Source organism: Pelodiscus sinensis, chromosome 1 (genome assembly GCF_052426305.1).
Source record: "Pelodiscus sinensis isolate ZL-2025 chromosome 1, ASM5242630v1, whole genome shotgun sequence".
In the NCBI taxonomy this organism is placed as follows: domain Eukaryota; kingdom Metazoa; phylum Chordata; order Testudines; family Trionychidae; genus Pelodiscus; species Pelodiscus sinensis.
Window position 1 is genome coordinate 16,016,932 of NC_143052.1, and position 25,993 is coordinate 16,042,924.

General features: G+C 47.8%; 1 protein-coding gene across 10 annotated transcripts in view; it reads right to left on the reverse strand.

The window, feature by feature from the left end:
• Positions 1–25,993, reverse strand: part of FRMD4A (FERM domain containing 4A) — a 436,582-nt gene that overhangs the window by 46,516 nt on the left and 364,073 nt on the right. For all 10 annotated transcript variants that reach the window (XM_075926048.2, XM_075926044.2, XM_075926043.2 and 7 more), the window contains exons 12-13: positions 8,851–8,927; positions 2,802–2,940 (exon numbers count right to left, since the gene is read on the reverse strand). In XM_075926048.2, coding sequence (XP_075782163.2) covers positions 2,802–2,940; positions 8,851–8,927 — 216 coding nt within the window. The remainder of the gene's footprint in view (positions 1–2,801; positions 2,941–8,850; positions 8,928–25,993) is intronic.

The following is a 25,993-nucleotide window of genomic DNA, read 5'->3' on the forward strand; positions in this document are numbered from 1 at the left end:
CCCCCTTCCCACCCCCCCGCATCCTCCTTCTGTTCTGCAATGTGATTTGTCCTTTTCATATTTGTTCATTTTTTTAAATTGTATCCTTTGGTATATATGGTTGTGACTACTTTCTTCCACTATTTGATCTGAGGAAGTGGGTCTGGCCCACGAAAGCTCATCATCTAATAAACCATCTTGTTAGTCTTTAAAGTGCTACATTGTCCTGCATTTTGCTTCAACTACCCCAGACTAACACGGCTACATTTCTATCACTATTCTAACATCCCAGGCTATCTGCAGGTTTCTCTCATTCACAGCTGCTTAGGGAGGTAAGGAAACTGCCTGTTGCCCATACATGTAGAATAGTGATAGAGATGCAGCCCTGTTAGTCTGGCGTAGCTGAAACAAAAGACAGAACTATGTAGCACTTTAAAGACTAACGAGATGGTTTATTAGGTGATGAGCTTTCGTGGCCCAGACCCACTTAGGAAGTGGGGCTGGCCCAAGAAAGCTCATCACCTAATAAACCATCTTGTTAGTCTTTAAAGTGCTACATAGTTCTGTCTTTTGCTGCCATACTGTCCACCTGGAAGCCCAAAGCTTTAGTGTAGGGGAGGGGAGGCTGGATGTGGCCCCCAGCTTGCCTGGGATCCAGCCCCTAAGGCATGGGGCTCCCCCAAGCATTGGGGAGCCCAAGCTGGTGCTCCAGCTCCCCCACTTCCTCCCCATGGAACTGAATCACACAAAAATCTACTAAACTGGGCCTCCCTACTGCTCTGGTGTGTGAGGGAAAAGTGGGAAGTGGGAAGCGTCTTTCTCCTTCTCAGTCAGGGGCCACATCAGTGAGGGTTGGGATTTTTTTGCTTCTCATTTGTGTGTGGCCCCTGATCGATTTTCCTGTGGGTCAGCAGCCCCCAACCCAAAAAAGGTTCCCCACCTTCGCTTTAGTGCTAGAAATGGGGGAAATAAATCCAAAAGATGAAAGGACTGAGCACATCTCACTGGATATAGGGTGCAAAGTAGGGATGTAAGCCGTTAATCAGTGCTTACCAGTTCCAGTTAACTGGGGGGTCTAGAGCAGTTCCCCACCCACTGTGGGCAGGGGCGATGCTCCAATCCCGTGGGGCCCAACACAGTCAGGGACTGCTCTGGGCATCTGGAGTAGCCCCTGTCTTTAATAGGCCTGGGTGTATTGCAGGCAGGGGCACAGGCCCTCTCTGTAGTAGGCCCAGGGTGGGCCATAGGCAGAGGTTGCTCCAGCTGGGCTACAGCAGCCTCTGCCTATCAGGGAGGGCTGCTCCAGCCTGGCCACAGTGGCAGCCCCTGTGCGTAGCAGCCTGACTGCGACAGGGGCCGCTCTAGCCTGAGCCCAGTCCTGACCACCCCAGCCAACCCTTTAATTGGTTAAACATCGTGTTTGTGTAACATACATGCCTAGTGGGCGTGGTTCACTGTCCAATGTAGTGGCACTTAGACCACGTACTGCCAGAGACAAGAAGGAGTGAGCTCTACAGACTAAGCTGGGAGCCAACTGGCTTTATAGCTCAAGCTGTAGAGACTCCTATACTAACCTCCAGAGGTCCCAAGTTCAAGTCCATCTGCAAGCAGTTATAAGTGGTGGAGAATGCGGGCAGACAATAGGGCTATGTCTACACTGGTGCGATCTTGCGCCAGAGCTATGCAAATGCTTGCCAGCCGTGCAGATCGCCTGAACCCAGCTCTTCCGCGTTGCAATCTATTCACCACGGGCAAGTAGATTGCATTATTTGTTGAGCCCTCAAATGAGGCTAAGCATGGACTATCGCCGAGCCTCATTTGCAGATCTAATGAGCCGCCATTTTTGCGGAAGAGGCTCTTCCGCAAGAAGGAGCTGTCTACACTGCCCCTTCTTGCGCAAGAAAAACCCTCTTGCGCAAAGCCATTATTCCTGAAAATAATCAGCGTAACTGCATTGTGCAAGAGGGTTTTTCTTGCACAAGAAGGGGTAGCGTAGACAGCTCCTTCTTGCGCAAGAGCCTCTTCGGCAAAAATGGCGGCTCATTAGATATTCAAATGAGGCTCAGTGATATTCCACGCTTAGCCTCATTTGCATAGCTCTGGCGCAAGATCACGCCAGTGTAGACATAGCCTAGGTGTGTGGGTTACACTGGCACTATAGTTAACTGATTAACCAATTACATGGGATTTTACAACCCTACTCAGAGCCAGGGCACTCAGCTTCATGCAGCTCCCCACTGGGAACACAGTTGCCCCCTGGGACTTCTCATCTCAGGCTTCCAGCCAGGAGTGGGAAGCTGCCTAGGCCTCTTGCCTACAGTACTGTGACCAGAGCTGACCTGTCTATAAGACAATTCGGGGCATCAGCCACGGGGTCCCCCAAAGCATGGAGCTCAGGGAAGCCACCCTGAACCAGTCTACGGATGAGACGGCTCTGCCCCTAAGAAAGCATGACTGTAGCACCATAGAACTGGCAAGGAGTAAAACTCAGAGAGGTGTAGAACTGAGAGAACCTTTAACTGATTTATTTGAAATGGCTCTGACTTCATGGTGGTGTCCCTTTGAGAAATGGGGCATTCACAGAAACAATATGGAGAGGAACTCAATCCTGTTGGGCTGTTCTGCCCCAGATCCCAGCTGATACGCCTCTGGGGAAATCAAACTCCTTTGTTCTGGTACAAATGGAGAGATATTTAAGCCATTCCACTCTCACTTTGTTAGAAGCATGGAATGAGGACAGCCCAGGGGAACCCACGGGCTGGAAAAACGGTAAGTGAGCGGGAGCCACATACAGCACACTCGCCTTCCAGCAAACATCTTACCTTACTCTGCTTTCTGTCCAGGTAGAACTGGTGTTGGCTAATGGCCATAGCCCAAATGGACTTGATCAGTGCAGGACAGGCGTACCATGTGTGCACAGCAATGCCACTGTGTCCAAACGTCCTCCTGGTCACAGACGCCCTAGACAAGAGGAAAGAAGGAGCAGTGTTTATACCAGTGTTTCCTCTGACTCTAAAAAGAGAAGAAAAAACCAACCAAAGGTCAGAAAAAAACCCTCAAGGCCTGTGCCGAAAAAGCTGCTCTCGTTACTCTGGGTTAAGGGAATAATCACAGAAGGAAAATGATGGCCACATACACTAACTGAGTCTTTATCTTAGACTAGACACCAACCTGTAAGCAGCAAAAGCACTACCACAACAGTATCTCAGGGTAATGCGGTCTAGTGGACAGAGTGTGGACTGGTGTCAGGACAACTGGGTTCTCTTCCAAGCTCTGCTGTCAATGCACATCCTAGGAAGGTCACTACATCCCAAGCTTTTTAACGTGTATGTCTCCATCTTCCTTGGACATAAGATTTGGATCGAGAAGTCCAATAACTGCCCCTCCCTGACACTTTGGAGAAAGACAAAAAATCCTACTTGGACAGGTAAAGGGACCCCTTTCCCTGATTCTGGCTGAGTGTAGTGTGAGAGACCAGCATGGAAATGGCTGGCAATACTAGAATATAGGATGATACAGAAACCTGATACCAACTGTCATGGACTTTTGCCTGTGGGTCAGAAAGGGTGCTGCCGTGCAAAGCAAGGTGCTTGTCAGGGATGCCGTAGCAGGGGTGTCAATGCACAGGGCATGCAGTGAGAAGGTAGACAAGGGACAGCAGGAGAATCCATCTCTGATGCCCAAAGGGGATAACATTCCCTGCTGAAGTGCAGTTTGCTCCCCTCTCCCCATCTCCCCTCCCTCCCAACTCTGACCCTTCCCTTCCCTCCTCTCTTGGTTACAGTTTTAAGTGTCTTCATTGTTCTATGCTCACTTGCAATTAAATGCTAAACTTGTCATGGTTCAAGTGCTGCCGATTTAATTTCTTTTTGTGCACGCGGGAGCTAGAGAAGTCGGCATAGGAAAAGCCAAACTGCAAAAGAAAGTTGAAATGAAGTCAAGAGCAATTATGGGGGGGAGGCCCAAACCCCTGCAGATCCAGAACTGAAACTGCCAGCCCAGGCTTGGCTTTGGAGAACACGGCAACTGATGTGTCTGGGACCATTTCAACTGCACATTTTTATTAGAACCAAATCAGAAGCATTGAACAATGTGCGATTAAAAGTTTTCCAACTAATCATGCAGATTAAAAGGCACATGGTGACAGTTATGAATCCAGTGAAACGTAATGAGGGGGAAGGCTGAAGACTCAAGAGGGGTGAGAAGAAACAGCACAATCCAGGAGCCAGGTGAAAGGCTGTGACTCTTGGTATCATGTTTCGGTGTTATCCTATATTCCAGTGTTCTCAGTCTCTCCCATATTGGCCCCTCTCCCCCGCTCCTGCACAGAGCAGAGAGCTAGCAAGACATGCCATCTCATTCAGCAGTATGGTGACAAACCCTGCACACCAGCTCAGGAGTCTCTGGGAGTTGAAACATCCAGAGTTGAGAGCTCCTCCTACAACTGTTGTAGCTTTATAGTTTAGCACCTTGCGCCCACACACACTGGATGCTCCTGCTAGTCTAGTAATGCAAAGCAGCCAAGGCATACTGGTCAATCAGGTCCCTGGTATATCCAGGGCCCAGTTCAGCAAGGTACTTACGCTTAATTCTAAGCATTGAGTAGTTCTATTGAGGTCAGAGTTATAGCAGATTAGGGTTGGGAGAGACCTAGAAGATTATCTAAGTTCCACCCTCTGCTCAAATCATCCCAGCCAGGGCTCTGTCAAGCCAAGCCTTAAAAACCTCTAAGGATGGAAATTCTACCACCTCCCTAGGAGGAAACCGATTCCAGTGCTTCACCACCCTCCTAGTGAAATAATTTTTCCTAATATTCAACCAAGACCTCCCCCACTGCAACTTGAGTCCGTTACTTCTTGTTCTGTCATCTGCCACCACTGAGAAGAGCCTCTTGCCATCGTTTTTGGAACCCCCCTTCAGGAAATTGAAGGCTACTATCAAGTCCCCCTCCTCACTCTTCTCTTCTGTAGACTAAATAAGTTCCCTCAACCTCTCCTCATAAGTCGTGTGGTTCCCCCCCCCCCCCCCCCCCCCCCCCCCCCCCCCCCAGCCTGCCAATCATTTTCATTGTCTTCTGACGGACAGTCTCCAGTTTGCCCACATCCATTCCGTCGTGGGAGGGCCCAAAACTGGACACACTACTCCAGATGTGGCCTCACCAGTGCTGAACAGAGGGGAAGAATCACTTCTGTCCCTGCGGGAGCAGGCCACAGGACAAGCCCTCCCTGCTCCAGACCCTGCCTCTGCTCCACCCCCACTGCACCCCTTCTCCCAAGCAACATGGGCCCAGGGGCTTACTGGGGGGAGGCCTGGTGCCAGCAGCATGGGTCACCCCCTCACAGTAGCAGTGATAGCTCGCCCGCTGCAGTGAAGCAGAGCAACCCAACTGGGAGATGGCAGAGCACAGTGGGCTGGGGCTGGATCATACCCCTTCCTATGGCTCCTGCCATTGCTAGTCCTCCCCCCACCCTGAGCTAATCCCACAGGCTGCCCTGGGCCCCCCAAACTCGCAGGCCTGATACAGCTGCCCCAAGCCATCCTATGGGCAGAAGAGCTCTGTCCCTTGATCTCCTGGCAATGCTCCTATGAATGCAGCTCAATATGCCGTTAAGCCTTCTTGGCAAGAAAGGCAACTGTTGGCTCATATCCAGCTTCTTGTTTACTGTAATCCTCAGGTCCCTTCCTGCAGAACTGCCACTTAGCCGGAGCTTTGACCTCTTGGAAATCTCTTCCTCAAATGATTCTTCTAATCTCTTCCTCCTCTTACTGTAAAGGACAGCAGTTCACATTGCTCTAGTGACATCAATCCTAGGAGCTCAAACCTCTACAATTATGAACAAACTAGCCCTTTTAATCCTTCTCCCTCCCGGCCCATATTCCCAATCAACAGATGAGGAAACTGAGCGTTGCCCAGAACAGGAGGGCTTGTGTAGGGCTAGGACTACAACCCATGAATTTTGGCTTCCAGCCCTGTGCATTAACCACTAACCCACGCCCCTCCTATCTTACTCAGCAGCCTGTAGCGTGGATAAGCTGACTCAGACGCTGGTTTGAACTGATTCAAAAGAAATGCTGAGCACTGTTCGGGCCTTGTCTCCACCCGCACAGACTGCGCAATTCAGCATGAAAGTCCATCCCATTTGGCCAGGAGACTAAAATCTGAAATATGTTCCTTCAGGAGCCAGGACTCCCAGTTACTGTTTTACACTAGAAGTGGCAGTTTGATACAGGGCATTTGAATTAAACATGGGCCGTCTGGCTTATGTATTCCACACAGTTCTATTCTACCCAGTGAGAAATGAACAGAGTAAAAATAATTCGCACAATACAGTGCCTAGTCCACATGGAATATAGGAATGGCATTTATACAACCCAATAAGGCTACAGGGATAAGAATGGGGAGGTTTTCCATGTCAGAGATCCAAACCACCTAAAATCAGATTACCAGCAGTTTGGGAGAGGAGCGGCTTGCACACATATAAGGGATGACCATCTTTTCCTGCATGCTGCTCAGTTGTAAATGTAATTGTCTTCATGTCTCGTAACTACTTGCCTTCCCTCCTGGATTGTTCTTTGGTTGCTTCTGATTAGACCTAACTGATCCATTCTGCTTTACAGTCTAGAGTGTCAGTAGATCTTTGATTTGTCTGGATTCGAGTCCCAAACTGGAGAGATTCAATTCTATTAGCCCAGGTGACAGATACAGCATGTCCCTGCAAAATCTCTGGGGGAATCTCACTATGGTTTGTGTAGTGAGTCAGGGATTGTAGGCTACTTCATGGGGAAGGGTGACCAGAGTTCCTCCAGGAACTAAGAACCGTGTGGGGGGTGATTAAGCCGTTTTATGGAGGTTGTAACACTTCCAGAGAGGATGGAGCATGCTGGTTCAAACTGGTTTCTCCAGAGACCAGCATAGATATGGGAACTGGGAATGCTGCAGCATCCCCTGGATTAGTGCGGCATCCAGGTTGCCAGCCCCGTGCTGGGGGTCCTAGAGTTCCTGGCCCCAGGTCCGGGGCTCTGCTCCTGGCCCTATACTTGGGGTCCCAGCTACCACTGACCCTGCACTCATGGCTCTGCTTCCAGCCTCAGCCTCCTTACCCCTGTCTGTGTCTCCACCCCCCACTGAGCTATAGCTTGGTCCTGGTCCCAGCTCTGGAGAGAGGGTCACAGACGGGAGTGGGTGGGGGAGGTCCTAAGATAATTAGTTTGGGGACCACTAGCTTTCAGCACCCCCACTGTAAAAAATGCTCCAATGTCACTGGAGACCAGCAGCCAAAGAAGGGACTTTTGGATCAACAACCTGAGTTTAAACTAAGGGTACGTCTAAACTACGTTATTTTTTCAAAAGAGGATATGAAAATTCTGTGCATCCCCTCCCACCCCACTCCAGACCCCTCATAGCCCCCCCCTTCTGATAGTCCGGCATAGCTGATAATCCGGCACCCCCTGGGTCCTAAAGGTGCCAGATTATCGGAAGTTTACTGTACTTTCTTTCGAAAGACCTGCTTTTGAAAAAGCGATCGGAAGAAGATATATTCAAATTCCCGCAGATTTCGCATATCCTCTTTCGAAAACCCCCTGTAGTTTAGACATACCCTGGGGGTCTATGTTGTGATCCTGCAAAGGGACAGGACCTTCTATCCAAAGGGGATCCCAATCCAGGGAAGAATGGGAAATATTTGGCCTGCTGAGACTCCCTAAGAGAGATGGGTGACCTCTGGTCAGCATTTAGCAGGCGCAAAAGAATTTCTTTTCTTTTTTTTTTTTTTTTAACAGATTTTCTCTGTAATGATTTCACCTTAAGAAGCAAGAGGCTTGCTTAGGAAGGGCTGTGTGGTTGAGGTAACAATCACACTGTTCATAGCATTCCAACAGAAAGCCAAGCACAGACACTGGCCTGGTGAGGCAATCTGGCTTTCTGGGAATACCAGTTTACGAACTGTGCAGCCTGAGCAGGAGGGAGGGAGACATGGGTCTCTGCCCAAGAGATGTAACAGCTGGGAGCCTGAAAAGTGAATGCCCTGGATACACCAGGGAGTTGTGGAACACAGGCACTGTTTTTGCCCTTACTCGTGACACCCCAACCATGTAGGTGACCATGATCTCTGCTGTAACCTGAACTAGGACTGCAGGCTAATGAGCTGTAAAACATGTTACAGGGCTGCTCCGCTAAAATCAACGTGGGCTGGAAAGACAGGATCCGACTCTTCCACGCTGGCTCTTGCCAAGTAATACACGGAGTAATGTGCTACACAATGGGAGCCCTCCTGCTCATTTCCATGGGCTCGGGATCAGGCTTCAGGCGGGGACAGACCCTGACCCAGACTGACTGGCAGTGCTACAGACATCTTCCCTTGCCTGTCGGCTCCCAAATTCGGGTAAGCAACAAAGGAAACAGGCTTAGATCTCAGTCTCACTTCCAACCCGACTACTCCGGAGTCACACGGGGCTCCTCCGGTTCGGAACGTGCCGCTCGGTGAGTGCACGCGGACCCGCTAGCCTCACCCCAGCGCTTGGAGCCTGCCAGGCAGGTTCTCAGAGGCACACGGGAGAGCCGCAGAGCGCTGACCGGGAGCAATTTCCCAGGGGGCGTTAGCTCGGCAAGCAGCAGGTTAGAAGGAAAGAAAAGAGATCGCGGGGCTAAACTACCGCCCTACAGAGGCATGGCAATTGGGGGTGCCTGGGGTCCCAGCTACCACTGGCCCTGCGCGCCCAGGACTCTGCCCCCCCGCCCCCCGCCACTGTCCGCCCACGACCGCGTCCATCCGCACACTGACCGCCAGCCCCATTCCAGGACCCCCTGCCCACCGCCCCACGTGCACAGCCCCGCGCGCCCGGGCGGCACGCGTGGAACCGGGCCCCGCTTACCTGCGCGGGTCGTGAACTTCCACGGAGAACTTCTTCTCTCGGAAGTAGAGGTTCTCTAGCTGCCTCCATTGGAAGATCTGCCGGGGAGAGGGCGGGGGTGAGACGGCGGGGGCATGGCAGCGCCTGCGCGGGGGGGGGGGCGCTCCCTCCCGGCTCCACGCGGCGCGGAGCAGCGCCCGGCAGGGCTGCGTGGGGGCGGGTTTCCCTGCGCTACCCCCCCCCCCCCACCCCCCGCAACACACCCCAGCTCCGCTCCGGGCGGCGCCCCTCGCTGGCTCAGCAGCGCGTCAGGGCGGGAGCCGCCGCCGCCTCCTCTCGCGGCGCTGCAATGCTGGGCGCCAGTCACACCGCCTGGGTGGAGGCGGCCGGGACCCTAGCGCCGGGCAGGCCACGTGAGCGCGCCCCTCTGCAGGCTGGGCTCGCTGCGGGGCTGCAGACAAAGAGCCCGCGCAGCCCCTGTGAGAGCCACATGCTCGGCGGGGGGGGAAGGCCAGGGGCTGTGCTCCGCTGCGCCACACTCTTTACCCCCCCCCCTCCTCCTCCCGCCTTCCCTCCCAGGGTTGTGGTGAGGGGGGAGCGGTTACAATAAAAGTCTTGGGCAGGGAGGTTCCTTCAGCTCCGAAGGGAGAGCACGACAGAGGGCAACTAAGGAATCGCTGCGGAGGAGCTAAATTCCTTCAGCATCCACCCGGCCCTTGGGCTGGCCCTGGAGAATTCCTACCGCCGTGGGTGGGTTTTTTAACAACACGGGCTACGTAAGATGCAAACCCACCCCGAGCAAAGCGGGAGGCTTTTCCTTGTATCTGTGAATGTGCATTTGGCAGGCTTGGGGAGCGCAACAGGCAGCACCACAGCTTTCCTCCGATTGACATGCTTGCGTAGGGAAGAGGTGTAAAGGAGCCACGGTGGTACTATTTTGTGGGCCAGATGCCCAGCAAATGTAAATTGGCTTGAGTGAAGTCAAGAGCTGAGGATCTGGCCTGTTATTTACATATGAGCTTTTACACATACGAACTAAGCCTCACGGTGTGTGATTATTATGGTAGCGCCTAAGGGTTAAGTGAGAATGGTCCGCATCGTGCTGGGCAATGTACAACACAGAATGACAGAGAGCCTACCCCTAAGGAGCTTATAATCTACCTGAACAAGGCCAACAGGAAAGAAGGACAGAACATACAGCAGAAGGAACAATACAGGGACTGCAAATGTCTTGATGTTTCGAGGACATCCTCTGATCAGATTATTACAACCATTGTACAGAAAGGTTATTTGACTTGCCTATGGTCACATACTGAGTCAGTGACAGAGACAAGAACAGAATCCAGAAGTTCCTGATGCTCAGTCTACTTGTCCCAGCCACTAAACAACATTGTCTCCCCTTTGAGAAGGGCCAGCAATCCCCCGCAGCATCTTGGATTCCTTCATCTCTGTCCCAGTGGAGAGACAGTGGAGAGAGTACATATTCAAATGTTTGGGGGGTGCTCATAGAGGACACCTCAGTATCTGGATAAATGCAACTTTCCTATGTTTCTTCTATTGATGACTTATGCAAATAAACAACAGATCCTTTCTTTGGTGCAAATGGGATTTAAAACCTTATCTGAGGGTCTGGCAGCAACTGCTCTTTAGGACAAATTGCAAGGCAGCAAGTCTTACAAAAGGTGAAGTATCTGCTGCTGAACAGAATCACCAGATCCTGCCCTGTTTAAGCAAACACTCATAATAAAAGCAGTTTCTATTGAATACCTGTCTCAACTAAGAAACAGTAGCCAGTTCCTTTGAGATAAACCACCCCTCCATATTGAAGTTACAAAGATCAGTTAAGCAGGAGATGTGCTTTGATCTTCATTGACTGATCAGCTAGGGGGGAGGGGGGAGATCTGAAAACTAAAGCTTTCTACAGCAGAGAGATAAGTATTCTTCCCCTGTCACTACTGTGGGGGTGCTGGAATTCAAAACCCACCAGATGTTTGTGTTGTGAAAGTTTCCACCCAAGAGATTTTTTTAAGTGTGGTGGGGGTAGCGGAGAAGGTGGAGGGTGGAGAACACACTAGTGTTTGTGACCCTATAGCACACAATCACCTTCTCCAGATGCCTGGAATAGCTGCTGGTACTTCCCTCACTCAGTGTAGCAAAAGCTGCTCAGTTACACTGTCTTCTGAAGTTGTTGCCCCATGATCCAGCTGGGGCTGGCAAAAGAATAGTCAGAAAAAATATAACCCCAAACCCAGCAGTGCATTTATGGATCTAATTTGTTTCCCAGGTGGAAAAATTAATCACTACATAGAAACGAGCTAGCTATCTTCTGAGACATTTTCCTCTCATTAAAATAACCCACAAATAGCAGGGGCACATGGAAGCAACCATGGTTTTACACAGCAGGGAAACATGGCCTTGTGAAAGCACTGGGAGCTAGATGATCTGAGTTCAATTTCCCACTCTGCCAAGGGCTTTGTGGGTGTCCTTGGTCAAGTCACATCAGAGGCAGATTTCCAAAGCCATCAATGATAGATAATGGCCAGATGTGCCTTGAAAAATTACCCTCAGTCTCTGTGTGCTTCCCATTGTTTATCTGTGAGATAGGGCTGGTCACCCTTCTCATGCTCACAGGACAGCAGAGAGAGTACATATTCAAATGTTTGGGGGGGTGCTCATAGAGGACACCTCAGTATCTGGATAAATGCAACTGTCCTATGTTTCTTCTATTGATGACTTATGCAAATAAACAAACAACAGATCCTTTCTTTGGTGCAAATGGGATTTAAAACCTTATCTGAGGGTCTAGCAGCAACTGCTCTCTATGGCAGGTCTACACAGCAGGGCTAAATTCGAAATAAGCTACACTAATTGCGTAGCTTAAATTAAAATAGCTTATTTCAATTTTTGGCCCTGTCTACACAGCAGGTACTTCGAAATTGAGCACTCTTCCCCCGACTTCCCTTACTCCTCGTACAATGAGGGTTACAGGAGTTGGGGTAAGAAGCCCATTATTTCAAATTTATTTTGAAATAACAGGCTTGCTATGTAGATGCACACTTTGTTATTTTGGAATAAATGACATTATTCCAAAAGAATGCTGCTGTGTAGATATAGCCTACATCTGCTCATTATTCACTCACAGAACCAACCCAGCTAGAGATAGAAACCCTAATAAGTCATCCAGTCCATGTCCTTGACAAGTGCAGAACTGTTCCCTACAGTCTATTCCCTTATTGTTTTCTCCAGTCCATTATTGAACTGCTCAACCAATGGGACACAAGTTCATTTGCTACAGTTAAATTGCACTATAACTCTCACATAATTAAGTCTAACATTTACTGCACTGAATCATTTCACTGTGTTTCTATTTTCTCTCTACTTCCTTTTGGCTGTGCACAGAAAGAAGCAAGGCCAGGTTTTTAGGTGGAAGAGGATGAAAGTGATGCTACAATCTGATGTTTAGGGTCTTTTTTGTACAATACTCATTTCCTGTACATATTTTTTTCTATTGTTATGACTCTGCTCACATTTAAATTCCTAGATACTTTTCAGCCATCTGCCACTTAAATTGCTCAATGTTGATCTGAGAGGTCTCACCCTTCTGAGAGAGAATGTAATATGCAAAAATCTTAATTCCCAGAAGGAATTATCCATGTTCCTGTTGGTTGATTACATGCCCAGCAGGAGAAACAACGTCAAGTTTCTCTCTTTAGCTGGACCCAATGTAATGTAACCAAGATGTTTCCTTCACTAGTTCTCTGGTTTATTATAGTTGCAAATCGATATTGGTTATTTTATGAGATGTACACAGTGTGTCATTAGCTTGACCTTTTAATGGAGAGCACAGCTTTAACCTGTCAAGAGCCATTTGTCACACTGCTGCTTAAATCCTCACATGGAAAGGAGACACAGTAAGAAACTGACCGTGTACTAAACATAACCTTGCAGAAATCCAGTCATAACAGGCAAAACAATTTCTTTTTCTCAGTATGATTTTGGGGCCAAGCGAACCAGGGTGCACATACTTCAGTTATGTGTTTGCCAATGACAGAATTTGGTTCAGCCTTTAACTCAGTTATCAGAGCTGATATTCATTGAAGTCAAGGAAAAGACGGCCTTTAACTTTGTTGGATTGGGCCCATCGTATATTTAGTAGGTTTGTGAAACTGACAGCCCTGGAAACTGAAAATTGCTTCTACCCAGAGATGAGATTGGGACAGCAACACCCCACCAGTATAGCTCAAGAGGGGCGTCATTCTGAAACCTGATAGGACAAATCAATTTCAATGCCCTTTTAACCACAGGCATCACTCTTGAGACTGCCCACAAAGTTACCAAATAGTGGTAATTGTGGCAATGGTTCCTGCGATGTGGATGCAAGTCCATTGGGAACTAGACTGAGGCCATTAGCTTGGTCCACCTAACACCCAGCTCCTTTCTGGTGGGAAGGTGAGCACTGAATGTAATGAGGCCACCTAGTCTTCCACTGAATACTGACGGAGGGGTCACCATGTCTGCCTTTTTAGCCCAGCTGCACAGTTATGTGGTTATAAGAGACAGACAGAAAAGCAGCTACTAAAAAATGCCTCCCAAAGTCAAAAGAAAACTATAAAAGATCCAAACTAAAACACACACTCCCTTACTTATAGTAGTAACCTCTGACACACATTGTGAACTCTGGCTCCCTGCTCCCAGACAAGCCAAAATAATGCAAGCAGTCCACATTTGCATGTGCTTAACTTTTAAGAAGCAGCATTTCTGTGGCAATAATTAGTTTACATCAGGCAGCATGTGCAGTTTGAAAGTGGCTAGTGCCTTATTAATTGGCCCACACTCTAGGGTGGATGCGGTGATTCTGGTAAGAAGCTGGCGTCGGACATGGTCCAGTGCTTTTCTGCTGGAGAAAGGAGCTGGGAGAGGGATTTCAGTGTTCAGCACACTGCAGACAGATTTTCTCATTGGAAATTGTTCCAAGGAGCTGTCTAACTGGCCAGGCACCAGATGTTTGTGACGGGCAACAAAGAGCTGCAGTCAAAGCCTTTCAATCAGCCCCTTTTGTGAGAACATTTGTGGCTTGGGCCACTCCCTAATGAGCTTGGTGGAGAAGAGGCCCAGTGGCCTGCATCCATTTCTGCAATCTGATTCTGAGCAAGTCACATGACTATGGGCTTGATCCTGGCCTGGGTGAATCAAAGGGCACTTTGAATGGCTCAGCGGCAGCGGCCTGGCTTTGTAGCATGAAAAGAAGTCTGGACACTAATGATACGGAAGGAAGGATGGTTTTGTGACTAAAGCACAGGCCTGGGTGAAGAGATAGGGGTTCTATACCTAGCTCTCGCACACACTTCCTGGGTAGCCTTTGTGTGAAACACTAAGTGCCAAGCCTCCAGGGGTTTGGGTCCACATGGCGTGACAGACAGCGCGTGTGTCTGCTTAACTCGGACACACAATTTGTCATGACGGGGCACGCAGCATAATTATACACATATGCCGGCCGTGATGATAAAAGGTGTTGCTGATCATCGGCACGCCCGCATATTTATAGTTGCTCTGCATGCGTCCAGAGGTCGCGTCCAGAGGTCTGAAAATCTTTGTGCTTCTGAAACCACAGCTGCATACTGCGGAGAAGCCGACTTCACAGGCCTGTTCTGAGGCTGAATGAGATAGGGCTGAATGCTTGCCCTGATCTGCTTCCTTTGTGCCACCCAGAATGGGAGTGGAAACTCCCTGCAAGTCCCCAGCTTGGGATTCCCCTATGTGCCTGCCTGGGGAGGTCCCCTGCATGTGTAAAAACATCAGCTGGCTCCTATGCCTCCCCCAGTCTCAGGAGAGAGTGTGTGCTGGGGGTGGCAGGAGTAGTAATGTAGTGTTCTGGCATCCTTATCCTATTATGGTGCTGAGGGAGACAAGTCAACTGATGCATTTTGGAGCAGTACCCAGATTGCTTTCCCTTGAGCCAGGACTAAGCAGTGAATCAGGGGTTCCCTGGCAGCCCCTAACCCTGGGCATAGCAGAGAATCTGGATTTCATAGTTGTAAAGCCCACTGTGATCACAGATGGAAGAAGACACTGCTCTCGCACATTAATTATGCCACTGTAGCACCTATTAACTGTGGATTGGAGACACTGTGGAGTTTGGATTGGCACTGCTGTCACTCTCAGTAAACGTGTCAACTATCCCACAGCTGGGAAACACCCCTTTGTTCTCGGGCAGTCCAAGTCACTGTCTGAACTCTTAGGCTGTGTCTAGATTGGCATGATTTTCCAGAAATGCTTTTCCATTACAAGCATTTTCGGAACAGAGCGTCTAGATTGGCATGTACGCTTTTCCGCAAAAGCACTTTTTGCAGAAAAGCATCCGTGCCAATCTAGACACGCTTTTTTGCAGAAAACAAATCTGAGCTGTCCACACTGGCCCTTTTGCGCAAAAGCTTTGAGCAAAAGGGACTTTTGCCTGAACGGGAGCAGAATAGCATTTCCGCAAGAAGCACTGATTTCTTACAGTAGGAAGTCAGTGCTTTTGCGGAAATTCAAGCAGCCAGTGTAGACAGCTGGCAAGTTTTTCCGGAAAAGCGGCTGATTTTCCGGAAAAACTGGCCAGTCTAGACACAGCCATAGCCTCTGATAATCTCCCCCCCCCATACACACTGCCTTCCACAACTGACTGCCCAGTGGCAAGGCTCCCTCCACTCCAGCTATTTCTGCACCACTCAAAACTTCTTTGTCCTCTAAAGAGCTTTTAAAAACCTGAATGCAGAAGTGTAATTCCTCCTACAGCAGGAATCTCAGAGTGAAACTGGATGTCCTGTGTTAGGCAGGAGGTCAGAGCAAAACATCACTTCTGGTCTTAAAGATGAATGGGTGAAATCCTGGCTCCAGGGAAATCAATGGGAGTTCCGGATCTGGGACACAGTGTCTAGCACAGTGGTTCCCAACCATTTAAGGTTGCCGGGTGCCAGGGGGCGTGGCCGTTCGCCCGCCGGGTGCCAGGGGGCGGGGCCCACCCAACCCTCATAGCCGCGCGCCCGGGGGTGGCACCCCCTTCAAGCACCACGTACCGGGGGCGGCCCCCCCCAAGCACCGCGTGCCCGGGGCCGGCGCTCCCCCCATGAGCTGCACGCCCAGAGCGCGGGCGGCCAATCCACGGCGCTCCCAGGGCCGGCGCTCACCGTGCGCCACGTGCCCGGGACCAGGCCAGCCCTCAGCACTTGGCAGGTGCACACGAATGCCCCCGTGGGCACCATGGCGCCCGCGGGCACCGTGTTGGGGACCACTGGTCTAGCACAATGGGCCTCTGCTCCTCAGGGAAGGCTCCACGTGCTACCAAGACATCTTGCGGCTGAAGAGAGTTTTTGCTGGGCCTTAGAGGGAAGGGACAGGGCTGGGGCTAGCCTCCCCCAGCCAGACCTTCAGTGCCGCAAGGGACCCAGGGTAAGCACTTCCAGAGCTCTGGCGGTGATTTAAAGGGCCCAGGGCTCCAGCTGCTCCCACGGCCGAGGTAGCAGCAGTGGTGGCTAGGAATCACAGGCCCTTTTAAATCATTGGTCCTCAGAGCAGCTTCCCCTTATGCTCCCTCTCCCTGTCTGCAGCCCCGACGTCTCCTGATGTGACAGTATCCTGGTGTAAAAGAACAGATTAGACGGGGATGGTTAAAGAGATCCACCTTTTTCCTGATCCTTCTATGTCTACGTTCCCTCTTCTTTTTAACCTCTTAAATTCTCTCCTTGCCCCTTGAACAGCTCACCCCAAACCCTGACATAACTATGCACGAGGGGTCCCCTTTTCAGAGCTGCGAGGCACTTGCAACTCCCGTTGGCTTTAGGACATGCTTGATGGACCCCACCCTGAACATGCCTGATCGCCTGTACAATTCAAGCACTGAGCAGAGTAAGGCCTGGTTAGCACTCGGAGGAGAGACCTTTGGGAAAACTAGAGGCTGTCACTCTGAAAATCAGGCCATGGGAGTAGTAGGCCTGTGTTTGGGTAGAGGAGGAGCTCACAGGGAATCCAAACAGTGGATGTGACTGGAGGAAATCTTACCCAGGTCTTCATTCTAATGCCACACCAGAGTTCTGGTGCCCAATTTGTGTCAAAGTGCTTTTCACTTGCCTTTTACGGAGCTTGATAACACTCACCATAGACTCCTTTATGATGTGGCTACAGCCTTTGTCTATCTGGCTACCTTTAAGACCTGGATCCAGCACAGCCTGCCAAAGTATTCCCGTTTACTTCACTGGGCTGCTCATGTGCTTCAAGCGAACCGCAAGGTTAAGTGCCTCACTAGGTCAGAGCATCATGAATGCTGCACTTCTGGAGGATGTTATACCAACAGCTCTGGAGACCAGCTATGCACAAAACCTGGTGCACAGCACAGCCAGCTTCTCCAGCGCTCCCGCAATGTGCCCCAGCCTCTGAGTAGCTTTAGGATCTGTTCATGTTCTGGAGGATCTGACTGTGCACCAGTCAAGTGGCTATGCTTAGCCTGGGGTGAGTGGACACATTTTAGAGACCTTTTCCCTAGGCGCTTGGCATGTTTCACCTTGATTTGGCTGGTGGGAGGAATCTAGGGTTACATTTTTTAGCTATTCAAAGTGAAAGACTGGGGTGATCGGTCTATTACACGTAAATTAATCCTGACCTATACTCAACTTCTTTCCCTAATCCAGACAAACCCTCAAAGAGGGGCCAAGCTCTACTGACTACCCAAACTAAACCTGACTGGAACCTCGTCACAGGACTGAAAAGGTTGGCTTTGCTTTTGAAACAGCTGTTCTCATGGCCAGACCAGAAGAAAGAAGTCCGGGTCTTTCCAGACAAAACCCCAATCTCAGGAGATTTCTAGCCTAAACTCAGGAGATCATGCCAGGAATTATTCTTTCTGCTCAGAACTGCACTAAACAAGGGCAGCCAAATACTCTGTGGCTGCCATTGAAATGACCCCAACCCAGAGACACTGTCCACCTGCAATGTGGTGTGTGAGGGAGATTTAAATGTGTTGAAGGGGGTGTGGGTCTGGAATATGCCAAAAGGATAAAAAAGAACAACAACATTGCCAGGAAAACCTCGCTTTACACCTCGTCTGTCTCCTCTCTCCAACACTGTATGTTTTCAAAATTAAAATAAGCAATGAAAAATCTGGTGCACTTTACTAGGCAAAACCTGCCATAGGTTAAAAATAAGATGAATGTATAGCCAAGCCCTTCATCCAAAAAGCAAAAGGGATCAGAAATGGGAGAAGAAATAAGCATCTCAGCACAAGAAGCCAGCAGGTAGCCATTAACAAAGAGTTAAGCTCAATGAATAATTTACTAGGGTAACACCACTGAGACTTTGCTAGCCTTTCAAAGCCGTATTTCCTAGAAATGTTCCCTCCCACTCCTTCCTCACTTGTACACTGGGAAATTTTAATTGCTTCTTGTAATACAAAGATGTTTGCAAAGATCACAGGAAAGAGTGCCACTCCAAGAACAACAAGGAGTCCGGTGGCTCCTTAAAGACTAACAAACTTATTAGGGCATAGGCTTTTGTGAGCTACAACTTACTTCCTCAGGTGCTTGAAGTGAAAGAAAGGCAGGGATGCAGAGGTGGGAGTGTAATATTCATGCTAATTAAATCAGGGTGGAAGTGGCTCACCTCCAATAGTGATGAGAAGGTGAGAGTATTCCATGTCTGTTCCAAGAATAGTCCAATTGCTTTCTGAGGCCTATATCTCATCTCTGGGTATGTCTACACTACCCTCCTAATTCGAACTAGGAGGGTAATGTAGGCATACCGCACTTGCAAATGAAGCCCAGGATTTGAATTTCCCGGGCTTCATTTGCATGAAGCCAGCTGGCGCCATTTTTAAATGCCGGCAGTTCGAACCCCGTGCCGCGCGGCTACACGTGGCACAGAGTAGCTAGTTTGGATTAGGCTTCCTAATCTGAACTATCTGTACTCCTTGTGGAATGAGGAGTACAGCTAGTTCGGATTAGGAAGGGTAGTGTAGACATACCCTCTGAGAAGCAGGCAACGCTGGATGCTTTGGAGCAGTGTTTCTCAACCAGTGGTACGAGTACCCTTAGGTGTACTCAAGAGAATAAAAAATAAATAAATAAAAAATAAGAAGTCTGGGAGGTACGTCAACACAACTGAAATTTGGAGAAAATGGAATTTTTGTTTTAAGTTTTTCAGCACTTTATTATTTTTGTACTTTTTACACCCAAAAATTTCATCGCCCACCTGGCTACAACTAAGTTGTTTAAACAAATGTGTTGCAATGGTAGAAATTTTTTTTGTGTGTGTCTGAAAACTGTAGGTGTTGGGGGGTACTTAAATTTTTTTTAAAGGGTACTTTATAAAAAAAGGTTGAGAAACACTGCATTGGAGGAATAGTACCTAACAGCGCAATACTATACAAAGTCGGGCATTTTGCATAACCCATTCCCCTGCAGATTTGGCAGACTGTCTCCAGAGAAATTTCCTTTTGACTTTCAAGAGCTAGAGGTTGAAGCATCAGAGTTACATCACTTCCTTAAATTGTGTTTTTTCTTTCAATATTCACTATGGTAAATATGGATGTTCTTTAATCCATATAAATGTCTAATTCTTTATTCAATCTTGCTTGGTTCTTGTCCTGTGACATGGATGAGATGACCTCTTCTGGTCCCTTCCAGCTCCATAGTTCTATAAGTCTGTATCATGTGGCAATAAGTTCCATAGTCTAATCAGACACTGAGGGTGCATCTACAACTGCAACGTTTTTCCAGAAAAAAAAAACTTACGTCCACACTGCCATTGAGTTCTTTTGACAGAAAGTTGAAAGAACAGAGGGGTTTTTCTGATGGCGGTAAACCTCATTCTATGAGGAAGAAGCCTTTTTCCAAAAAAGCTTTTTTGGAAAAAGGCACGTATGGAAGCAGAAGAGGGAGTTCTTTCGAAAGAAGAGGCCTCCAGGAAATAACACAGGTGCCCTGGTGGCCACTCTGTCCAGAGTAAACACAACTTAAATGCAAGATTGCATCTAATCAATGTGGACGTTATCTTTCAAAAAAGCACATCGCTTTTCCATTGCACTTTTGCTGTGTGGATGCTCTCTTTCAAAATAAGCTTTTCCGGGTGCTCTCTTTTAAAATAAGCTTTTCTGGAAGATGTAGCCTGAACGAAACAATATTTTCTTCTGTCTATGACTATCCCCTAGTTCTTGTATTTTGAGAGAGGACTAATAGAAATTCCTGATCTGCCTTCCCCAAATACCAGTCAGTATTTGGTATACTTTTAGCAGTGTTTTACACTTTGTGTTTGTTTATTTTGAGGGTCTGTCATTCATTCACCACAGGAAACTCAAGTTTTACCACTCAATCAGTGACGCTACCAACTTGGCAATGCTTCTTTATGTCCTAAACTCCTAAGGATCTCTGTTTGTTTGCAGTAAAAGATCTCTTAATTAGGCAGTTGTTCCATACCTGTTAATACCCCATTTTCCCCTCTGGATCTAGGGAAGTTCATTCTTTTTGGTATTCAGATAAGCCCTAGTGAGATTACCTAGCAAGGTTGCACCTTCTGAACAAGATCCATTTGTTGATTACTAGGAATAGGATCATACTCTCAGTACACTACTGGACTAGGCTATTTCTCTCTCAAGACACCGGGCAAACTATTCTGTGACCCTCAGAAATACTGATTTCACATTTGCTGTTAGGGACTAAATTCTGTTCTCCATTACACTTGTGTAAATGTTGAGTAAATCTGTTGCCGTTTCTCTGGATTTGCACTGGTAGTACTGGTATTAGAATTTCTCAGTGGGGGAAAATCCAGTAAAATACATAGAGTTTTGTGGATACCCTACACCAGGAAACTACAATATTTTAGCAAAATGCCTTATTGCTCGACTTCAGAGTACGGACACAATTGGAAATAGCTTTTCTGGCTGTTACATGGAGAACCTTTGTCCCACTACAATCTCAGCTGGGGCTTGAGGCGTTTCCTTTCCAATACTACTCATCGTTAACTTATTCTGTCCCCAGCATCCTTCAAAGCCTGAATCGCATCTGCACTTCCTCTGGTTGACGAAAGGTTTTGGCGCCTGGGGAAGAAGACATAGCCAATGTTTTGTTGCCAGTAGACTATCGAGCTAATCCTGAATAGTGCTGTCTCCTGTTAAGCTGGAGCAAAGCTGCGTAAAGTATATGTCATTCCTTCAAGGCCCTTCTGTTTCCAGCTTGCAGTGTCTGTTTATGGGCCATATGGAAACACTTTGGATGACTTTGTTAATCATTCACTCCCTAGCTGTGTTTGAGTTAATTGTTTGCTAAAACTATTAACATGTATGTGTTGAAGGATGCCTTTGGACTCTTAAAACAGTGGGAGCATCTCACCAGAACAACAGAGACACGCCTATTGCTGCTACAGTCACTCAAGCATGCACTATTCACTACCAGAGAGCCACCGGCCACAGCCTCACCACTTCTGTTTGATCAAATGCCGCTGGGAGCTCTTGGAACACACTGGGGATAAAACTGACTCAGCTGAACAAATGCCACTCACAGACCTGACAGTTTCCAAGTGGCACTGTGATGACCATGCTCTTCATAGTCCAACTGCTATTTAATTTCAGAAGAGTGCAAAAAATGAAGCACCCCTTCCTAATACCTAATTTATACCAGCTGAAGAAATGGCTCAAAATATTGTGCTGGTTTTAGCATGAATTCAATGCCAAGAAAAAGTACCAGCCTATTTAAATCCTGGGATGGTGGGTGGGACCCATCAAAGCAATGAAAGATCTGCCTCTCAAGAAGTGGGAAGGGCCAAAGGAACTGAGATGGGTGACAAGAAATGATCCAGCAGAGACAGGGGTGCACACAGCCCTGGAGACTGAAATCTTACGTTTGTACCCAGAACAGGTACAGCACTGGTTTTGGAAGCGCAAGCTTCCCTAGATCACTCTGCCTTAGCCCAGAGCTGGAGGGACAGCCTCAGGGAGTGATAAGGGAGTGAACTCTCCATATTCATTATGCCCTTGCCCTCTCTTCTGGAAATGCAAACAAGGGTACCAATGAGGGATAATGGCAGTGATGGTGATTGTCATGCAAATGCATGTGAATTAGGAATTGTCTGAGATCACCACATTCATTTCATGCCGATCACTCAACAGTCATCAGGTAACGATTTTCAAGCTACTTCTAGACTACAAAGAAAAGTCAGAAAAAGATACACAAATTGCAAACCGCAGTTTGTGTATCTTTTCCCGCTTTTCTTTCAAAAGAGGTTTTTCCAAAATTTGGCACATCTACATGGTGCCAAATTTAAGAAAAACCTGCTCTTTTGAGCCATCCCTTCTTCCTCGTAAAACGAGGTTTACAGGGATGGCGAAAGAACGTGTCCACATTTCTGAATTTTTTTTCGGAAAAGCAAATTCATTCCGTGTACGTAATTTTTACTAAGTACGTGGTATTACTTTTCGAAAAGGGCTGTAGTCTAGACATAGCCTCAGTCTTTGCAGACCATATCTTCATTTGAACCCATAACCCAGAAGAGAAAAAGCTTCATAACCTACTGCCAATGCTTAATTTGTACCAGGACTTTCCAGGGCTGAGCCCTGGTACCTCTCTGGTTGGCAGTACAGAGGCCTGGCACCTCTTGCCATGTCAGTTACGAAAGTTAAAAAAAACAAAAACAAAAACCCTGCATGAGCCCCAGCACCACTTTCATTACAAATTAAGCACTGCCCATTGCCAATCCTCCAAGCTAGCTACTTACTCCAAGGCTACATCTAGACTGGCATGATTTTCCGGAAATGCTTTTAACTGAAAAGTTTTCCGTTAAAAGCATTTTCGGAAAAGAGCGTCTAGATTGTCATGGACGCATTTCCGCAAAAGCACTTTTTGCGGAAAAGCATCCGTGGCCAATCTAGACGCGCTTTTGCGCAAAAATGCCCCGATCGCCGTTTTGCGATTGGGGCTTTTTTGTGCAAAACAAATCTCAGCTGTCTACCCTGGCCCTTTTGCGCAAAAGTTTTGCGCAAAAGGGACTTTTGCCCGAATGGGAGCAGCATAGTATTTCCGCAAAAAGCACTGATTTCTTACAGTAGGAAGTCAGTGCTTTTGCGGAAATTCAAGCAGCCAGTGTAGACAGCTGGCAAAATTTTCCGGAAAAGCAGCTGATTTTGCAGAAAAACTGGCCAGTCTAGACACAGCCCAAATGTAAATCAGAGAAACAGAGGAGCAGAGGAAGGAAGAAGAAGATTTGGAGTGAACGCTAGTTTAACTGCACTTTAGAGTTTCCAGTAATTCAAAGCATACACAGGAGGGTTTTAAAAGCACAGACACATACAGCTCCATAGTACACTAAGGGCTATATTCCTATTTAATATCCTTGCACTCGTACACTTGTGGGATAGTCAATAGCCAGACTGCAGGTCAAATACAGACTGCCAGATGCTCTTGAACAGACCCCAAACTCTTTTTATTTACTTATTATCGTTACGGTTATTTTTTTTATTATTTTCTCTGTAGTCTGGACCTTGGCTATATCTTGACCAAGAGATTTGGACCTTGACAAAAATAACTGACTATCCCAATACTGTATGCCAGAGACTGAGCTCTGTTGCAACCCCAATGATGACAATGGAGTTACTCTGGATTTAAAATGGTGCAAATGAGAGTGTTGTCTGCCTAATTCATCTCTCTGACCTCATCAGACCTGCTGACAAACTTAGGGGTCCACTGACTTATTGCCGACTTATTCCTGCCATTTAATAAAAAGTTGGTTTTGACTGAATACTAATGGACTCACAGGCAATAGACTCAAGGAGCCAGTGTGGATTACAGTTCTACTTGCACACACAATAAGCATGGGAAACTGTCTCAGATGACATAATAGGAAAACATTACAATCTCCCTTATAAGACAAGCGAGGTTTTTATATGCATTTAATATACATTTCTTGGTTTCAGCTGGTTCCTCGCCACAATTTTCTGCCTGTGCATTTTCCAGAGAGATTTTTTTTCCATTGTAATTTTTCAATTTGTCCTTAGTCTTGGCATTGCAGAGAAACTGAATGAGAAAGATAAAAAAAGCCATAAGCTGCAGCCTTTCCTCCTTACACACTTTGCTTTACATTCACAGGTTCTTTGCAGAATGTGTTTTTCCCCTGTCCTCGGAAAACATGAATCAACCTCTGCTGGCATGGAGAGGTGAATCAGATGCCACAAGAGAGGCCCAGATGCCATAGTGATGGGTGCAATTTAAAACCCAACTAGGCAGAACAAAAATTGTGCCACAATGAATCAACAGGGGTTGCTCTAACCAGAGAAGTTTTCTGACTTAGGCTTTCTACTGTGCCAGGGTAAGAGAGCTTTAAATAGCATTGGGGGATTCACATGCATCCTCATCCCACCTAATTATGCCTTCCTCCTGCTACGCTGCTCATCTCAGTGCTGTCTTCATTTCCTCTGGTGGATGGGGTTTGCCTGACATAATCCATTGAGGAATCATCAAGCCTGCACGTTCCAGAAGCCAAGATTTGCGATTACACCCTCTCAGCCACAGAGCCCTATGTTTCCAAGCAAGGCAGCATTTCTGTCATGGGCACCATGGATTTCATGCAATACACAAAACTGCCCATTTGCCAAAGTGAAAAACAACCATCTCAGCAAAAACAACACTCGCTCCGAACTCTCGGCCAGTTTTTCTTGCTTACTGCAGTTGCTCAGAGGAAAGGCTGGAAGGTATATATGGCCCAGCTTGCTGCAGGAGGGAGAAGAGGGCAGGAGGCAAGTAGGGTTAGGGCCACGGTTGTAGCCAGCTAATGAATTTTGGGGCTGAGCAGGCAGACAAGACAAAGGAGAGAAAGAAGACAAAGCATGGGAGAAAAGGAGGCCTGACTTTCCCCAAAAGAACAGCACCGTTGCCTCAAATGGAGGCACAGGGTTTAGGAATCTCCTTGTCTTTTGATTCCTCATGCTGATTCTCTCTATCGTCCTTGCTTTTCCTCCAACCCTATCATAGGAAGCAGGGAGGAGCCCTGGAAGAGAAGTTTCTGCAGCTGACCTTCACTTTTGGAAGCAGATTCTAAGAGGAGGTATCTATTGGGGATTTGGCGCCGATGTAACTGTACAAGTGCAACCCCTTCAGTGTAGACACACTGTAAACCATCACTTGCATGACTGTGGCTTACCCTCCAAGCAACGATTTATCCCAGCGCAATGCATCTGCACTAGGAACTCACAGGTGCATCTCTAGTGGCATAGTCACTCCCTGTGCGAAATACCTCCCCAACAAAGACAAGGCCTGATTAACCAATATTTATTCTGATCTCTGCAGCATGTGTTCTGTTTTCCACCATGGACAACATTTCATTTTATCATAACTACAAAACTGCATGTGATCACCAACTCCAAACCAATTTGAACGAAGAGGAGAAAGGCTGATCCTGCTGAAGCATTCTGCATGGACAAATGGGTGACTGAGAAAGAGCCATTTGGCACAGAAACGATGCAATAAGAAATGAAGAGTTCTTAATTTAATGGGAGCATTTACGTCTGCTAAGGAGCTGTTCTGGGAGCTCAGCTGTGCACTGCACCCTGGAAGCAAAGCCAGAATCTGCAGCTTTTGGATTGCTCCCTGGTTTCCCTAGTAGAACCATTATTGTTGCTAGTTGATGTTGTGCGACAGTCTGTGGAACAGGACTGAAAGGTGTGCTGTTCTGCATTTGGTTGAACTGCTAAGAAATAAACACCAGGGCATAACACCAGAAAATGGGAGTCTACATAGGAAAAAGAGCTCATCTGATCCAAACATTCCTTCTGAAGAAGTTCTGGGATATTTAAGCTGATTTTATTAAAAATTTTTGCCTGGTAATTTGGGCTGCCCCCAGCTCTGGGTGTGTAATGTGAGACATTTCAGAGGGGCCTGATTTTCAGAAAATGCTGAGCGCCTCTTCTCTCAAAACCAGTCCCCTTTAAGAGGTCTCAAATTGGGCACCCAAAGAGGAGGTGCCCAGCCTGGCTCGTCACTTGGAAGAACGTAGGCATGTAGGCCACGCTTGTGCTCTAGAACAAAGTGACTTGCAGGTAATGCCTTGACTTGTGGTGTTTTTCACAGCAGAGGTCCCAAACATGATGAAGCACAAGTAGGAATGCTTTTCATCCCTTTCTTTAGCTGTGAGATGAAGCATTTTTATCACT